The sequence below is a fragment of the Oncorhynchus kisutch genome, linkage group LG19, assembly GCF_002021735.2.
Source record: "Oncorhynchus kisutch isolate 150728-3 linkage group LG19, Okis_V2, whole genome shotgun sequence".
Classification (NCBI taxonomy): domain Eukaryota; kingdom Metazoa; phylum Chordata; class Actinopteri; order Salmoniformes; family Salmonidae; genus Oncorhynchus; species Oncorhynchus kisutch.
In genome coordinates, this window is record NC_034192.2 from 23,538,446 (window position 1) to 23,557,592 (window position 19,147).

The 19,147-nt window shown below is 43.0% G+C and overlaps 1 protein-coding gene across 1 annotated transcript in view; it reads left to right on the forward strand.

The window, feature by feature from the left end:
* Window positions 1–16,768, forward strand: part of nyap2a (neuronal tyrosine-phosphorylated phosphoinositide-3-kinase adaptor 2a) — a 108,495-nt gene extending 91,727 nt beyond the window's left edge. The window contains exons 5-6 of the mRNA XM_031798602.1: window positions 14,350–14,550; window positions 15,938–16,768. Of these exons, the coding sequence (XP_031654462.1) occupies window positions 14,350–14,550; window positions 15,938–16,074 (338 nt within the window). The 3' untranslated portion in view covers window positions 16,075–16,768. The remainder of the gene's footprint in view (window positions 1–14,349; window positions 14,551–15,937) is intronic.
* The last annotated feature ends 2,379 nt before the right edge of the window (window positions 16,769–19,147 follow it).

Here is a 19,147-nt window from a genome sequence, read left to right on the forward strand (position 1 = left end):
CTACAGATTCTCTCAAGCTCTGTCAGGTTGGAAGCTCTATGGACAATTCCTTGAACCTCATGGCTTGGTTTTGCTCGGACATACACTGTTAACTGTGAGACCTCATATAGTCAGGCGTGTGCCTTTCCAAATCATGTCCAACATTTAACACAGGTAGAATCCAATCAAGTTGTAGAAACATCTCAAGGATGATCAGTGGAAACAGGATGCATCTCAAAGAAAATACTTACGTAAATAAGATATTTTTATTGTTAAAAAATTTGCACAAATTTCAAAAAAACTGTTTTTTCTTTGTCATTGTGTGTAGATTGCGAATTATTTTTTCATCCATTTCAGAAATAGGCTGTAAATTATCAAAATGTGGAAAAAGTCAAGAGGTCTGAATACTTTCCGAAGGCACTCTATAAATGTAACGGCGTTCATCGTTTGAAGAAAGAGAGGACCGAAATGCAGCGTGGTGGTTACTCATGACTTTAATGAAAATAGTGACACATGAAATAACTATACAAATACGAAAACAACAAACGGAACGTGAAACTTATTACAGCCTATCTGGTGAACACTACACAGAGACAGGAACAATCACCCACGAAATACAAAGTGAAACTCAGGCTACCTAAATACGGTTCCCCATCAGAGACAACAAGAATCACCTGACTCTGATTGAGAACCGCCTCAGGCAGCCAAGCCTAACTAGACACACCCCTAATCATTAGCAATCCCAAATCCTATAAAACCCCAATATGAAACACAACACATAAACCCATGTCACACCCTGGCCTGACCAAAATATATAACGAAAACACAAAACACTATGACCAAGGCGTGACAGAACCCCCCCCCCCCCCCCCCCCCCTAAGGTGCGGACTCCCGGACGCACCTCAAAACCATAGGGAGGGTCCGGGTGGGCGTCTGTCCATGGTGGCGGCTCCGGCTCGGGATGTGGACCCCACTTCATTAATGTCCTAGTTCCTCCCCTTTGCGTCCTGGGATAATCCACCCTCGCTGCCGACCATGGCCTAATAGTCCTCACCCAGAACCCCACAGAACTGAGGAGCAGCTCGTGACTGAGGGGCATCTCGGGACTGAGGGGCAGCTCGGGACTGAGGGGCAGCTCGGGACTGAGGGGCAGCCCGGGACTGAGGGGCAGCCCGGAACTGAGGGGCAGCTCGGGACTGAGGGGCAGCTCGGGACTGAGAGAAAGCCTAGTACTGAGAGGAAGCCCAGTACTGAGAGGAAGCCCAGTACTGAGAGGAAGCTCAGGTAGGTAGTAGGCTCCGGTAGATCCTGGCTGGCTGGCGGATCTGGAAGATTCTGGTTGACTAGCAGATCTGGAAGATTCTGGTTGACTGGCAGATCTGGAATATTCTGGTTGACTGGCAGATCTGGAAGAGACTTGGTTGACTGGCAGATCTGGAAGAATCTGGTTGACTGGCAGATCTAGAAGATCATGGCTGACTGGCGGATCTAGCTGCTCTATGCAGACTGACAGCTCTGGCTGCTCCATGCAGGCTGACAGCTCCCTGCAGACTGATAGCTCCTTGCAGACTGACAGCTCCTTGCAGACTGACAGCTCCTTGCAGACTGACAGCTCTGGCTGCTCCATGCAGGCTGACAGCTCCCTGCAGACTGACAGCTCCTTGCAGACGGACAGCTCCTTGCAGACTGGCAGCTCTGGCTGCTTCATGCAGACTGACAACTCTAGCTGCTTCATGCAGACTGACATCTCTGGCTGCTTCATGCAGGCTGACAGCTCTGGCTGCTTCATGCAGGCTGACAGCTCTGGCTGCTTCATGCAGGCTGACAGCTCTGATTGCTCCATGCAGGCTGGCAGCGCCTTGCAGACTGGCAGCTCCTTGCAGACTAGCAGCTCCTTGCAGACTGGCAGCTCTTTGCAGACTGACAGCTCTGGCTGCTTCATGCAGACTGACAGCACTGACTGCTCCATGCAGGCTGACAGCACCCTGCAGACTGGCAGCTCCTTGCAGACTGACAGCTCCTTGCAGACTGACAGCTCCTTGCAGACTGACATCTCTGGCTGCTTCATGCAGACTGACAGCACCTTGCAGACTGACAGCTCCCTGCAGACTGGCAGCTCAGGCTGCGCTAAACAGGCAGGAGGCTCCGGCAGCACTGTAGAGGAGGAAGGCTCTGATAGCGCTGAACAGGCGGGAGACTCCGACAGCGCAGGAGGGAAGGAAGGCTCTGGCTGTGCTGAACAGGCGAGGCGCACAGAAGGCCTGGTGCGTGGTGCTGGAACTGGTGCTACAGGATCGAGGACACGCACAGGAAGCCTGGTGCGGGGAGCTGCTACCGGAAGACTGGTGTGTGGAGGTGGCTCTGGATAGACCGGACCGTGCAGGCGCACTGGAGCTCTTGAGCACCGAGCCTGCACAACTTTACCTGGCTCGATGCTCACTCTAGCCCGGCCAATACGAAGGGCTGGTATGTGCCGCACCGGGCTATGCACCCGCACTGGAAACACTGTGCGCTCCATAGCATAACACGGTGTCTGCCCGGTCTCTCTAGCACACCGGTAAGCACAGGGAGTTTGCGCAGGTCTCCTACCTGACATAGCCATACTCCCTGTAAGCCCCCCCCCAATAATTTTTTGGGGCTGTTTTTCGGGCTTCCTTGCCAACCGTGTTCCCTCGTATCGTCGGCTCCTGTCTCCGGCTGCCTCTGCTCTCCTAAGTGCCTCCACCTGTTCCCATGGGAGGCGATCTCTTTCAGCCAGTATCTCCTCCCAAGTGTAACAACCTTTACCATCCAACACGTCTTCCCATGTCCATTCTCCGAATAATTCATCCTCCTTTTGCTGCTCCTGCTGTCGCTGCCTGTTACCACGCCACTCGGTCCGTGTGTGGTGGGTGATTCTGTTACGGCGTTCTTCGTTTGTAGAAGGAAGAGAGTCGGACCGAAATGCAGCGTGGTGGTTACTCATGTCTTTAATGAAGAAAAAACGGAATGATACATGAAATAACTATTAAATACAAAAACAACAAACGGAACGTGAAACCTAATGCAGCCTATCTGGTGAACACTACACAGAGACAGGAACAATCACCCACGAAATACAAAGTGAAACTCAGGCTACCTAAATACGGTTCCCCATCAGAGACAACAAGAATCACCTGACTCTGATTGAGAACCGCCTAAGGCAGCCAAGCCTAACTAGACACACCCCTAATCATTAGCAATCCCAAATCCTATAAAACCCCAATACGAAACACAACACATAAACCCATGTGACACCCTGGCCTGACCAAAATATATAACGAAAACACAAAACACTATGACCAAGGCGTGACAATAAAAGTGTTGAAGATGATATTTAGCACTGTCAATACTAATTTAAGCAGGAACTTATAAAAACATCAGCTCTTTGTTGTATTAAATGAGTCTCTCTCTAGTCAGGGTTTTAAAAGTTTTGAAATTTCACTGTATCCACCTGGCCATGCTGCTGTTCCAGTTTCAACTGACCTGAGCCCTAGGACCATGCCCCAGGACTACCTGACATGATGACTCCTTGCTGTCCCCAGTCCACCTGGCCATGCTGCTGCTCCAGTTTCAACTTCCACCTGACTGTGCTGCTGCTCCAGTTTCAACTGTTCTGCCTTATTATTATTCGACCATGCTGGTCATTTATGAACATTTGAACATCTTGGCCATGTTCTGTTATAATCTCCACCCGGCACAGCCAGAAGAGGACTGGCCACCCCACATAGCCTGGTTCCTCTCTAGGTTTCTTCCTAGGTATTGGCCTTTCTAGGGAGTTTTTCCTAGCCACCGTGCTTCTACACCTGCATTGCTTGCTGTTTGGGGTTTTAAGGCTGGGTTTCTGTACAGCACTTTGAGATATCAGCTGATGTACGAAGGGCTATATAAAGACATTTGATTTGATTTGATTTGATTTGATTTGCTGTCCGCTCGAGGCTTGTTTTTACAGTCTTTGAAACTGTGCAAACACAGTAATCTGAGCTTTCTGATTGGTCGGCAGTAGGCCTATAGCTGCATTAATTTTTTCTCTCTGGGCCTGCAGGTTATGCAGAGTTCTCCCTTCAAACACATTAAATGGTTAAAAATGGGAAGTTATTAAATAAAACAAATATTTTATTAAGTAAATTAACGTCAATAAATTATGGTTAATAAGTGAGAAGCAGTAATGGGCAGTCACTACCATCATGTGACTTTTATTTTAAAAAAAATATTGTGTGTTGTTTACAGCATTCAACCCACATAATGTAAAAATCTAATAAAAACGTGTGATCATTTTTTCAACATCGAACCGTAACCAAACCGACCTCAAAAAATACTAATCACTCAGCAGTAGTGTGTGAGCCCAGATGTATCAGAGAGCCAGCGAGATGTGGAGAGAGACAGCAGACAGTGTGTGCTGTGGGATTGAGGGAGCATGGAGGAGGCCAAATCAGCAGGTGGTGTGTGTGCACGGGCACTGTCAACCAGTGTTAGGAGTATGTGTCCAGCAAGGAGGATTAGCATGAGACTAGAACTTCTGTGACACACTGCCTCTCCCATAAACCTGTCATGACGCAGATCACAAGCACGGGCACACACACACAGAAAGACTCCCTCAATCTCACATACTCATCCCCCCACACATGTGCAGACTAAGAATAAAAAAGCAACTGAAGTACTCAACTCAAAAACATGTTCCAAACCAGTTTTCTCAATGAGATTATTAATCCCCACTTGGAATTCTGTTAGATAGGAACTTTAACGTTGCTGTGGATGTCGAAGATTGAACCAGATTATAGTGCAAGTGCGCCACAGATTATAGTAAACTCTCATGAGGACCTCTTCACCATCAACCACATACTGGCATGCAAGGCAAGCCACACAGTAATGCACGGCAAGGCAAGCCATAAGGTGATGCACCCTAAATGGGATCAAGAGGGTAAGGTCTGATTTCTGTGTCTAGAATGGCACTGATTTAGGTTAAATCCATTGATTTCAGTTTTTATGAAATAATACACAGAGCTTTTTAATTTTTGGTGTCCATATTAGGAATCTATTCTTCACAGCAACACTATAATTCTGTGTTGACTTGCCATGCTGATATCAGTCTCCTGTCAATGGACTTGGCTGTGCTTGTCTTATTGTTTTATAGTTTCCGATTGGCTTTTGCTCTGTGCCATGGGGGAGATATTTTGGGCCCTCTGATTGGCTGCGATACCTCAACGAAGCTCTGTGCATCCAATAAAAGTATAACCTCCAGGATCCAGCAGCATGGGGCTAGAGAGACAGGGGAGGTTAGAAGATTCTGGAGCATAGCAGTGTAGCAGCACTATAACACAGCATGGCTGGCCTATTTATAGGCCTGGCATTGCATGCATCCTGAGACTCACAGCACAGCACAGCACAGCACAGAGAGTAGCAGGAATACAACACACGAACAGGAATAGGAACAAACACATGGTACGGATGATAGTCGAGAGTCGTAGTGTTTACCCACATGGAAAATATGTATACAGTACCAGTCACAGGTTTGGACACACCTACTCATTCAAAGGTTTTTCTTAATTTATTCTATTTTCTACATTGTAGAATAATAGTGAAGACATCAAAACTATGAAATAACACTTATGGAGTCATGTAGTAACCAAAAAAGTGTTGAACAAATAAAAATATATTTAGATTTTAGATCCTTCAAATTAGCCACCCTTGGCCTTGATGACAGCTTTGCACACTCTTGGCATTCTCTCAACCAATTTTACCTGGAAAGCTTTTCCAACAGTCTTGAAGGAGTTCCCACATACGCTGAGCACTTTTTGGCTGTGTTTCCTTCACTCTGCGGTCCAACTCATCCCAAACCATTTCAATTGGGTTGAGGTCGGGTGATTGTGGAGGCCAAGTCATTTGATGCAGCACTGCATCACACTCCTTCTTGGAGGTGTGTTTTGGGTCATTGTCCTGTTGAAAAACAAATGATAGTCCCACTGCTGTGGTAGCCATGCTGGTTAAGTGTGCCTTGAATTCTAAATAAATCACTGACAGTGTCACCAGCAAAGCACCCCCACACCATCACACCTCCTCCTCCATGCTTCACGGTGGGAACCACACATGCAGAGATCATCAACCATTCACCTACTCTGATTCTCACAAAGACACAGCGGTTGGAACCAACATTTGGACTAATCAGACCAAAGGACAGATTTCCACCGTCTAAATGTCCATTGTTCGTGTTTCTTTGCCCAAGGAAGTCTCTTCTTATTGGTGTCCTTTTGTGGCGTTTTTTTTGCAGCAATTCGACCATGAAGGCCTCATTCACGCAGTCTCCTCTGAACAGTTGATGTTGAGCTGTGTCTGTTACTTGAACTCTGAAGCATTTATTTGGGCTGCAATCTGAGGCTGGAAATTCTAATGACCGTATCCTCTGCAGCAGAGGGAAGTCTGGGTCTTCCTTTCTGAGAAACCTGCATTTTTCCAGATTTACTGACCTTCGTGTCTTAAAGAAATTATGGACTGTTATTTCTCTTCCTTTATTTTGAGCTTATTTGAAATTCCACAAATTAACTTTTAACAAGGCACAAATGTTAATTGATATGCAATTCCAGGTGACTACCTCATGAAGCTGGTGGAGAGAACGCCAATAGGGTGCAAAACTGTCATCAAGACAAAAGGATGGCTACCTAAGTATAAAATATATTTTGATTTGTTTAACACTTTTTTGATTACTACATGATTTCATATGTGTTTTTTCATAGTTTTGATGTCTACTATTAGATTAGATACTAGTAAAAATAAAAGAAAACCCTAGAATGTGTAGGTGTGTCTGAACTTTTGACTGGTACTGTAGATGTTTACTCAAATATGGAAATTATTTTTTGAATGACAGATGGCTGCTATATTTATTTTTATTTTGGTTGAGAAAGGTTGGTTTGAGAATGTTTTACTAAGAGAGACTGAACCAGATTTTCCTGGAGCCCCACCTCAAGTGTAGCTTCTTAAAGTAATACTTCAATGAATGTTAATCTTCAGTTCTGTTACAAATGTCTCAAAATATCTAGGTAAATTCAGAGTGACTGCTAAAAAGTTGCAAAAAAGTATTGAATATATCCACCTACGGATTATACCTGTCTTCTACCCAGATACCCTGAGAGATAAATAAAGAGAGACAAGCCATTTAAGAAATAAAAAAAGAGGAGGGGCAGGTGGAGGCATTTTCAGAATGAGAAAGATAGACAGTGTTGGAAATAGATTAAGAGGCACAAAGAGAGAGGGAGGCAGTGTCATATGTGTATATGTGTGTTTGTGTATGTGTGTGTGTCGTGTGTATCAGAGAGCCAGTGATATGTGGAGAGAGAAAACAGACAGTGTTTGTATTTATAATGGATCCCCATTAGCATCTACCCTTTCTGGGGCCCAGCAAAATTAAGGCAGTTATATACCATTTAAAAAACATTACAATACATTTCACAACATACAGTTGAAGTCAGAAGTTTACATTCACCTTTTATTTCTTTCTTTCATCACATTCCCAGTGGGTCAGAAGTTCACATACACTCAATTAGTATTTGGTAGCATTTCCATTAAATTGTTTAACCTGGGTCAAACATTTTGGGTAGCCTTCCACAAGCTTCCCATAATAAGTTGGGTGAATTGTGGCCCATTCCTCCTGACAGAGCTGGTGTAACTGAATCAGGTTTCTAGGCCTCCTTGCTCCCACAAGCTTTTTCAGTTCTTCCCACAAATATTCTATGGGATTGAGGTCAGGACTTTGGGATGGCCACTCCAATACCTTGACATTGTTGTCCTTAAAGCCATTTTGCCAAAACTTTGGAAAATGCTTGGGGTCATTGTCCATTTGGAAGGACCAATTGTGACCAAGCTTTAACTTCCTGACGGATGTCTTGAGATGTTGCTTCAATATATCCACATAATTTTCCTACCTCATCTCGCCATTTATTTTGTGAAGTGCACCAGTCCTTCCTGCAGCAAAGCACCCCTACAAAATGATGCTGCCACTCACGTGCTTCACGGTTGGGATTGTGTTCTTCGGCTTGCAAGCCTCCCCCTTTTTCCTTCAAACATAACGATGGTCATTATGGCCAAACATTTATATTTTTGTTTCATCAGACCAGAAGACATTTCTCTAAAAGTATGATCTTTGTCTCAATGTGCAGCTGCAAACCGTAGTCTGGCTTTTTTATGGCAGTTTTGGAGCAGTGGCTTCTTCCTTGCTGAGCGGTCTTTCAGGGTATGTCGATACAGGACTTGTTTTAGTGTGGATATATATACTTTTGTACCCGTTTCCTCCAGCATCTTCACAAGGTCCTTTGCTGTTGTTCTGGGATTGAATGGTACTTTTCGCATCAAAGTACTCTCTAGGAGAGAAAGTCTCCTTCCTGAGCGGTATGGCGGCTGCGTGGTCCCATGGTGTTTATACTTGCGTACGATTGTTTATACAGATGAACGTGATACCTTCAGGTGTTTGGAAATTGCTCCCAAGGATGAACCAGACTTGTGGAGGTCTACATTTTTTTTCTGAGGCTGATTTCTTTAGATTTTCCCAGGATGTCAAGTATAGAGGCACTGAGTTTGAAGGTAGGCCTTGAAATACTTCCACATGTACACTTCCAATGAACTCAAATTATGTCAATTAGCCTATCAGAAGCTTCTAAAGCCATGACATCATTCTCTGGGATTTTCCATGCTGTTTAAAGGCACAGTCAACTTAGTGTATGTAAACTTCTGACCCATTTTGTGATACAGTGAATTATAAGTGAAATAATCTGTCTGTAAACAATTGTTGGAAAAATTACTTGTGTCATGCACAAAGTAGATGTCCTAACCGACTTGCCGAAACTATAGTTTGTTAACAAGAAATTTGTGGAGTGGTTGAAAAGCTAGTTTTAATGACTCCAAGTGTATGTAAACTTCCGACTTTATTAAGTGTGTGCCCTCAGGCCACTACTATACTATCACATATCTACAACACAAAATACATGTGTATGTGTTTATAGTGTGTATGTTATCTGCTGTGGAATTGAGGGAGCATGGAGGAGGCAAGACTAACAGGTGGTGTGTGTGTGTGCACAGACGCTGTCAGTCAGTGTTTGTCCAGCCAGGAGAAGTAGCATGAGCCCAGAACTTAAATATATTTCTTAAACTTAAGAACTTAAATATATTTCCCGTTTTGTCCCCAATTTCGTTGTATCCAATTGGTAGTTAGTCTTGTCTCATCGCTGCAACTCCCGTATGGACTCGGGAGAGGCGAAGGTCGAGGGCCGTGCGTCCTCCAAAACACAACCCAGCCAAGCCGCACTGCTTCTTGACACAATGCCTGCTTAACCCGGAAGCCAGCCGTAACCAATGTTTCGGAGCAAACTCCGTACACCTGCAACCGGCCCGCCACAGGAGTCGCTAGGGTGCGATGGGACATGAACATTCCTGCCGGACAAACGCTCCCCTAACCCGGACGACGCTCGGCCAATTGTCTGCCACCCCATGGGTCTCCCGGTCGCGACCGGCTGTGAGAGAGCCTGGACTCGAACCAGGATCTCCAGTGGCACATCTAGCACTGCGATGCAGTACCTTAGACGACTGCGATGCAGTAGCTTAGACCACTCGGGAGACCAGAACTCCTGTGAAACACTGCTTCTCCCATAGGCCTATCATGAGGCAGATCACACACACACACACACACACGCTCCTGACCAATTGTGCTATTTTGTGTTTTTCAACCTCTCCTTGACCAAGTCTGTAATACCTACATGTTTGAAGTCCCTGTGCCCAAGAATGCCAAGGTGCTCAATGAACAGCATTCTCATGTAGGTGTTTCTTTCGTCCAGGTGGGAAAGGGCAGTGTGGAGTGCAATAGAGATTACATCATCTGTGGCTCTGTTGGAGCAGTATGCAATTTGGAGTAGGTCCAGGGTGTGATGATGGTGTTGATGTGAGCTGTGACCAGCCTTTCAAAGCATTTCTTGACTAGAGATGTGAGTGCTACAGGGCGACATAGCAACACGAAAACACTCTCTCTCTCTCTCTCTCTCTCTCTCTCTCTCTCTCTCTCGCCCTCTCTCTATCCTCTGCTCTGGCTGGCAAATGGACCATGCTCAAGAAGGTTATTACGGCTCATACACTTGCCAGTGAATATAATTGAAAAAAGCTTTCATCTGCTAGCAAAGCAATTTCCTTAATGCCTTTAGCGCACATGAAGGACGTGATGAATGTGGTGGCAAATGGACAGGCTGTGAGCGCAGGTTGCAGGGTTTAAAAAGACAGCCCAGCCGCCCAGCAGAGGACAGGAAAAGAGGCATGAGGAAGTGTGGGCGGGCGGAGAAAGCATGAGTAGAATAAGCATGCATAAATGGACAGTGTAGAAGAGAAGGGATGACCAGAACACGACACCATGATCTCGCTGGTGTAGGGTGCTAGACCATTCAACCTGAGGGGTTGTACAGAGATAATAGGCCATCTGGCATTGCTATAGCTTCCTCTTGGCCTCCTTAGACATCTGCAACATTTTTGGAAATATGGCCTCCTCCTTTCTAGCTACACACCTCTGCACCCAACAGTATTCAGCTCTATAGTGACACAGGCTGTACTCATACTGCAGTATCTTAACATCCCAAAAGACCCAAGGACTCCTTAGGGACCTGTGCAGTGTTGATCTGAGAGGATTGGAGTGGTGCCCTGATTGAAGATCTGATCCTTTCTTATCTACATAAATTTTTATTTTTATTTATTTGGGGTGATTTAACATTTATTTAGTCAGGGATTGTCACGTTCGTCATAACGAGGAGACCAAGGAGCAGCGTGAGATGAATACATTCCTCTTTATTTAAACGAAGAACACTGAAGAACACTGAAGAACACTGAAGAACACTGAAGAACACTGAAGAACACTGAAGAACACTGAAGAACACTGAAGAACACTGAAGAACACTGAAGAACACTGAAGAACACTGAAGAACACTGAAGAACACTGAAGAACACTGAAGAACACTGAAGAACACTGAAGAACACTGAAGAACACTGAAGAACACTGAAGAACACTGAAGAACACCGAAGAACACCGAAGAACACCGAAGAACACCGAAGAACACCGAAGAACACCGAAGAACACTAAACAAACGTGCCGCTATAAACACGTGTGCTGACATGCAACTACACATAGACAATAACCCACAAAACCAAAATGGATAATGGCAACCTAAATAGGATCCCCAATCAGAGACAATGATAAACAGTTGCCTCTGATTGGGAACCAATTCAGGCCACCATAGACCTACATTTAGCTAGACAAACCAAAACCCCATAGATATACAAAAAACCCTAGACAAGATGAAAACACACATACCACCCTCGTCACACCCTGATCTAACCAAAATAATAAAGAAAACAAAGATAACTAAGGTCAGGGCGTGACAGGGATGTCATATTGAAACTCATGTTTTTTTTTTGTGACCCTTGCACAGCATACAAAATAATAAACACATACATCAATACAAAATAAATATACTCTGGAAGTAAACATGAACCTTTGCTTAGACAGGGAAGTCATATCAAATGTAATGTATACACCAGGGAAGCAAATACAAAATACACATAATCAATCAACCAATCATGGCATTAAAACAACCATAAGGTTTGTCCAATTTTTCCTGGAGTTCATTCCATGTCTGGGTAGCATATAATCGAATGCAGTTTTCTCTAATCATGATGAGGTACGGGGGACATCAAGAACAAGCCAGTTCTGTGAGCAAGTCAATGGCTGTGTTTGCACAGGAAGCCCAAATCAGATCTTATGCTAATTATTTCCATATCTGATACCTATCTGATCTTTTCACTAATGGGTGAACAGGTGAAATAGGTGAACAGACAAAATAAATATGGAATCTAATCTTTTGACTTCCAATTTATACCACTTCCAAATGCGGATCTCAGTGGAGGCTCTTCAGAGGAGGAATGGAAGAACCATCCTCCTCAGTGAAGTTCATAAAAATGTAAATTGTAAAACATTTTAAAAGTAAAACCCTTTTAGATAATACTATACTAAACATAATCACATCACCAAATAACTGATTAAAACACACTATTCAAAGGTCTACAGTAGCCTCAACAGCACTTTGTAGGATAGCACCATGGTGTAGCCGGAGGACAACTAGCTTCCGTCCTCCTCTGGGTACATTGAATCCAATACAAAACCTAGGAGGCTCATGGTGTTCACCCCCTCCCATAGACTTACACATTATGACAACTTCAGGAGGTTGTTCTCCAGCCTATCAAAGCTCTTGAATGATGAACTGACATGTTGTCCACCCAATCAAAGGATCAGATAATTAATCTAGCACTGACAGCATAAACTACAGCTAGCTAGCACTGCGGTGAATAAAAGGTGGTGAGTAGTTGACTCAAAGAGAGAGGGAGACAATAGTTGAACAGTTTTGAGTAAATTAATTTCTTCCAAAAAGAAGGAGAAGCAAGAGAGAAATAGAGAGAGAGAGATTTTGTCATTTCTTTCACTCTCAGTTTCAGCAAATGCATCTAGCTAGCTTAGCCTACTAGCCTACTGAAACACACTGCTCAAACAGAGGGATGCTATGTTAGCTAGCTGGCTATGACTTTCCAACACAACACTGGAACTCTTCCATGTCAAGGTAAGCTTTTGATTTGTTGTGCATTAAAGTCCACAAACAAATACTATGTGGCTGTTATGAGAGTGAACTCTGTTTACGTGTGATCAAAGGTGTATTCATTCCGCTGATTCTGTTAAAAAATGTTTCTTAAAAGTAAAAAAAACTGCAACTGTTGGACTAATGATTACACCCTATAGCAGCTAGATGCAGGCTAGAGTGTGCAAGGTGGTATTGAATGTCACTGTCTATCACCTCAAATTTGTCTCTCGACCTGTGTGCACCTATGTTGTAAACTTTCATTCATAGGCTAGGTTGTAGCAACCTCATGAGTATAGGGAAAATGAAAGTACCATGTGAACTGGGTGAATTGAATATGAATGAGAGTCATCCAATATGCAGTAATAGAAATAAGGCCTTGCTCATAAACATGTTTTGTCCTCCCTCATCTTAAACGGCACTGACCACCGCTGGTAGATCTCAATCCTGATACAATTCTCATGTTGCATATGTGACCTCAGTCTGGACCCTCATATCAGATTTTTTTTGCTGTGAATTGGCTTTTTTGCATATGACCTGCCGCTACTATGACAAGCACCCAAAATGTAAAGGAACAGTGACAGAAAATGAGCATTCCATCTGTATGCTACTTCATTGGCTACATCAGTGTTCACAGTTCTCAGTTCACTGGTCACGATGGCAACACCCATCCGTAGCACGCGTTCCAGCAGTTGTATCTCACTGATCATCCCTAAAGCCAACACCTCATTTGGCCGCCTTTCGTTCCAGTACTCTGCTGCCTGTGACTGGAACGAATTGCAAAAATTGCTGAAGTTGGAGACTTTTATCTCCCTCACCAACTTCAAACATCAGCTATCTGAGCAGCTAACCGATCGCTGCAGCTGTACATAGTCTATTGGTAAATAGCCCACCCATTTTCACCTACCTCATCCCCATACTGTTTTTATTTATTTACTTTTCTGCTCTTTTGCACACCAATATCTCTACCTGTATATGACCATCTGATCATTTATCACTCAAAATTGTAATTATTCGCCTACCTCCTCATGCCTTTTGCACACAATGTATATAGACTCCCCCCTTTTTTTTCTACTGTGTTATTGACTTGTTAATTGTTTACTCCATGTGTAACTCTGTGTTGTCTGTTCACACTGCTATGCTTTATCTTGGCCAGGTCGCAGTTGCAAATGAGAACTTGTTCTCAACTAGCCTACCTGGTTAAATAAAGGTGAAATAATTGATTTTTTTAAAAGTGTAAATGCACAAATCTGATATGGGTCACATGTAAATCTGAGTGTGGACAGTCATAAATAAAAATTGGATATGAAAAACAAATCTGAATTAGTTTGGTAGTATAGACACAGGTGGTATGCCTCCAATTAAAAAGAGATGAAAGATCGGTATGCTGCGCTTAAACAGGCAGACAAATTCTGGTATTATTTCCATGTATTGGTCTTTTGACAGCTCTTTCTACAATATTTGGGGAAAAGATCAGAATTGGGCTGTATGTGTAAATGCAGCTGTAGGGAGTTTCTGTAAAACTGCATTATGTAGCAATGGAAACCAGTCCACCCTAGATGGTGGCCTGGTTTCAGTAATAACAGGAAGGGGACTATGGTACACTGAGTCCAGAGGTTTTAGTGTAGTGGTGGCGTGCATATAGATTGTGTATAAGCATTTACAAAATGTAATAGCCTTTTCAAAACAACCCTCTCCCTCCCAGGTGAGGCCAAGACCAGGAGCCACAGTACAGAACCTCTATCTAGGCACGAGAGCAAAGCTCACCACGGAGGCAGCCAGGAGTCTCCCAAATCCCAGGAGTGGGATGGACCCTCCGGACATTCATCCAACCCCACTGCCATGCCCAGCCGCCTGGGACGCTCTTCTGTCAGCCCCACCATGATGCTGGGGAGTGGGGTCACAGGTGAGGGCCTCTGCCTGGAGTTACACACATTGTTTTTAATTACAGAAATGAATGTAAAAGAGAATGTGTTTTAGATGGAAATAGTTAAACAATTATTAGACTTCCAATGTTGGAGCCCATAGTGTTCGAATGGTAAGAGCTAATAATTTGGAAGACACATGAAAAGTGTCTACAAAATGTATTGGCATGACATCTGAGAATTATAAGTAGGCTATATGAGTATTTTATAACAGAAAAAAATGCATTATATCATGGAAGGCTAAATAATTCAGATATGGTGAAAGAAATGAATGTTTACATCATCAAATATTTATGTGTACAAAATGTGGCTCAGAATCCTTGATACAGTGCATTGGGAAAGGATTCAGACCAGTTGACAATTTGTGACTTTGCAGATTTACTCCAAAATGTTTTTTTTAATTTTTTTATTCCCTCATCAATATACACACAATACCCCATAGTGACAAAACAAAAACAGGTTTTTAGATTTTTTTAAATGAAATATCACAATTACATAGCTATTCAGACCCTTTACTCAGTACTTTATTGAAGCACCTTTGAGTCTTCTTGGGTATGATGCTACAATCTTGGCACACCTGTATTTGTGGAGTTTCTCCCATTCTTCTCCGCAGATCCTCTCAAGCTCTCTCAGGTTGGATGGGGAGCATTGATGCACCACAATTTTCAGGTCTCTCCAGAGATGTTTGATCAGGTTCAAGTCTGGGCTCTGGCTGGGCCACTCAAGGACATTCATAGACTTGTCCCGAAGTCACTCCTGCGTTGTCTTGGCAGTTTGCTTAGGGTCATTGTCCTGTTAGAAGGTGAACCTTCACCCCAGTCTGAGGTCCTGAGTGCTCTGGAGCAGGTTTTCATCAAGGATCTCTGTGTACTTAGCTCCGTTCATCTTTTCCTCGATCCTGACAAGTCTCCCAGTGCCTGCTGCTGATGAGGGAAAAAAACATTTAATTCATTTTAGAATAAGCCTGTGACATTTGTAAAAAGTCAAGGGTTCTTAATACTTTCCGAATGCACTGTAAATTAAGATTGATCTCTTCTTGAATTTACTGTTGAGTTGGTTAAAGTCATATGCAACTGAAATGCAACTTGTGTGACCACTATGCATTTCTGACATTCAGTGCAACTGAGATGAAGTTAATAAAATGCAGGTGCTGAGGACAGAGCAGTCAAGGTTAGCTAACCGAAAGAATTATGTTTCATTATTTGGGGTTTAACTCCTTTTGAAGGCTAAAGCACAGCTAAACGAAGGACAGGGCAAATGTGCCTATAGGTCCTGAGAACACTATCGGCCCTTACAACACAGGTCCTCAGACCATCCCTAGCAACAATGTACTGTACATCCTAACCGACTGAGCATGTCTCCCTACAGAATCCAAAGCGGTGTGTAAGCTGGGCCGGTCAGCCTCTACATCGGGGGTTCCTTCCCCGTGCGGGACTCCCCAGCACCAGCCCTCCGAGCCCCAGACAGGCTATAGTCAGGTACCGCCGCATGCCACCACAGAATAAGAGAGCAAGCTAGAAAGAAAGTGCTTGTGAGCCCATGTGGGGCCCTTGTCCCTGTCTCTCTGTGTTCACCTGTGTGTCGGCTGTCTGACCCCATCCCCAAATTGTATTTTCATCACCCCGTAGCACCATCCCCCTGTCACCTGTCCAACCACTATGTAGCTGTTTTGTCTCGTCTGTATTGCATTTATCCAGGGTCACTCTGCTTATTTGTGTTTTGTTTTTGTGGAGACATCTTCATCCTGTGGTATTTCAAGTTAAATGGTATACTCATATATACAGACATCAAACCTCAGTGATATAATAATCTGTTTCCATCTCAGGACAAGGAGCCAGGGCAAACTTTCTTCCTCCCTCCTCCTTTTACTTTTAACACTATACCTACCTGTCCCTCCTTAATTTAGCTGGCCCTTACTTACTTCAGCTAATCCCTTCCCTTTGTACACTGACTGAATCTTCCAATTTACTGGAACCGTACCACTGCACTTTGACCTTACCTCCACCTGTGCCTTTAGCTGGCCCTTAACCTGGACTTCGATCTGGTCCATAACTGGCACCTTCCATCTTCCCTTTTCTTTTACCTCTATGACCATCTATGCTATAACCTGACCCTTTAATCTAAACATTGATCAGGACTTTGACCTATGCCTGGCATTTTAACTGTTCTGTCTTTTACACAGCATTTTACCTGCTTTTCTCCCTGGCAGCACCTTCAGTTCCCAAACCCCTAGCAGATGTGCAGCTTCTACTTCTAAAAATGACCAAATGTGACTAATTTCATGTTTGATGTATGTATATACAGGGCCATGAAAAAGCATTTGCCCCTTTCTGATTTGCTCTTTTTTTGCATACTTTTGATACTGAATGCTATCAGATCTTCAACCAAAACCTAATATTAGATAAAGGGAACCTAAGTTTACAAATAACAAAAAATCGATCTATTATTTGTATTTATTTAATTAACAAAGTTATGCAACACCCAGTTCCCCTGTGTGAAAAAGTCATTGCCCCCTTACACTCAATAACTGTTTGTGCCACCTTAACTGCAATGACTGCAAAGAAAGCTTCCTGTAATTGTTGATCAGTTGCATAACTTTGTTTATGAAATCAATTAAATCATGTTGTAATTGTTGTGTTATTTGTTCACTCAGGTTCCCTTTATCTAATATTAGGTTTTGGTTGATTACAAAATCTAATAACAAATATGCAAAAATGTTGAACATCCGAAAGGGGGCAAATGCTTTTCCGCAGCACTGTATGTATACACAACATACAGTGCCAGTTAAAAGTTTGGACACACCTACTCATTCCAGGGTTTTTCTTTATTTTTACTATGTTCTACGTTGTAGAATCACAGTGAAGACATCAGTGAAGACAAATGATGAAAAAACACATATGGAGTCATATAGTAACCAAAAAAGTGTTAAACAATTCAATATATATATTTTAGATCCTTCAAAGTAGCCACCCTTTGCCTTGATGACAGCTTTGCACACTCTTGGCATTCTCTCAACCAACCTCTGCATTTGCTGCAGAGTATAACTTTCATTAGAGTTACCAGCCTCTGAAATTGAAGCCCAAATAAATGCTTCACAGAGTTCAAGTAACAGACACATCTTAACCTCAACTGTTCAGAGGAGACTCTATGAATCAGGCCTTCATGGTTGGATTGTTGTGAAGAAACCACTACTAAAGGACACCAATAAGAAGAAGAGACTTGCTTGGGCCAAGAAGCACGAGCAATGGACATTAGACCGGTGTAAATCTGTCCTTTGGTCTGATGAGTCCAAATTTGAGATTTTTGGTTCCATCCGCCGTGTGACTACCTCATGAAGCTGGTTGAGAGAATGCCAAGATTGTGCAAAGCTATCATCAAGGCAACGGGTGGCTGCTTTCAAGAATCTAAAATATACTTTTTTTTTTACTACATGATTCCATATGTGTTATTTTATAGTGTTGATGTCTCCACTATTATTCTAAAAAGTAGACAATAGTAAAAAATAAAGAAAAACCGTTGAATGAGTAGGTTTGTCCAAAGTTTTGACTGGTACTGTTTGTGGAATGTTTATTGAGAGCACTATGTGTTTGTGTATGCTGTTGGTTATGGAACAAGTTTTTACTTTTCTTATATCTCTTTATGAGTGATCAACCATTTTTGAACATGTTTCATTGATGTATACATATGTATCTCTCTTCTGGGGAGGCAGCATATGATGCTTCAGAAGTGACATGCTACACACACAATACACAAACAACATGCACACACACTCACTCACACACAAACATATACACACACACACTATGACAGGTCACTCAACCATTTGCACGAATCAGAACTAAGCTATCCAGCCTTCTTCATTCTCACTCCCTAGCTCTTAGAAGAAGTAGTCTAACTAAAAACAGAAGGCCTATCCTACTGAAAGTCATCCAATCAAAACAGAGGCCAAGAAAATAAAACCTTGTCAAATCGTTCTGTCATTCCTCCCTTTCTGTGTCCTTTTTGTGTCTGTGTCCTTGTCTATATATTGTGAGAATGCTGAAAAAGCATTTGTTGTTATGTGTGTTTTCAAATGAATGTCTTACTGTGTGCATGTTTGTGTATTTGTGTGTTTGTGTGTATGAACATGCAGTGGGCCATGTTTCACAATTACATAAATACTGCTTAAACTTCCTATCTGAATAATTGAATATTTGATGACCGTAATGTCTACACTTGAATTTACTGTTATATAAGCCTTGGTCAATGATGACACTGTGTTTTACTGTTCATGGAAAGGAGGACAGTCTTATACACATCAATACATCATATAGTGTTATACACAGGGAGATTATGTAGGCTACTGACAATACATACCTGATCTATTCAGACAAAATCAACACACACTTCACAACCAACACATCTGCCAAGACAATACATACATTAACATAGACTTGTGGTCTCATTCAACAAACACTACTGTCTGTACCTTTCCTTAACATTAGGAAAGTAGTAGCACTCACTACCAGCTATTTTCTACTTCTGTCTATAACATAAACCTAGACCATTGGTTCCCAACCTTTTCTTAACCGTGGCACA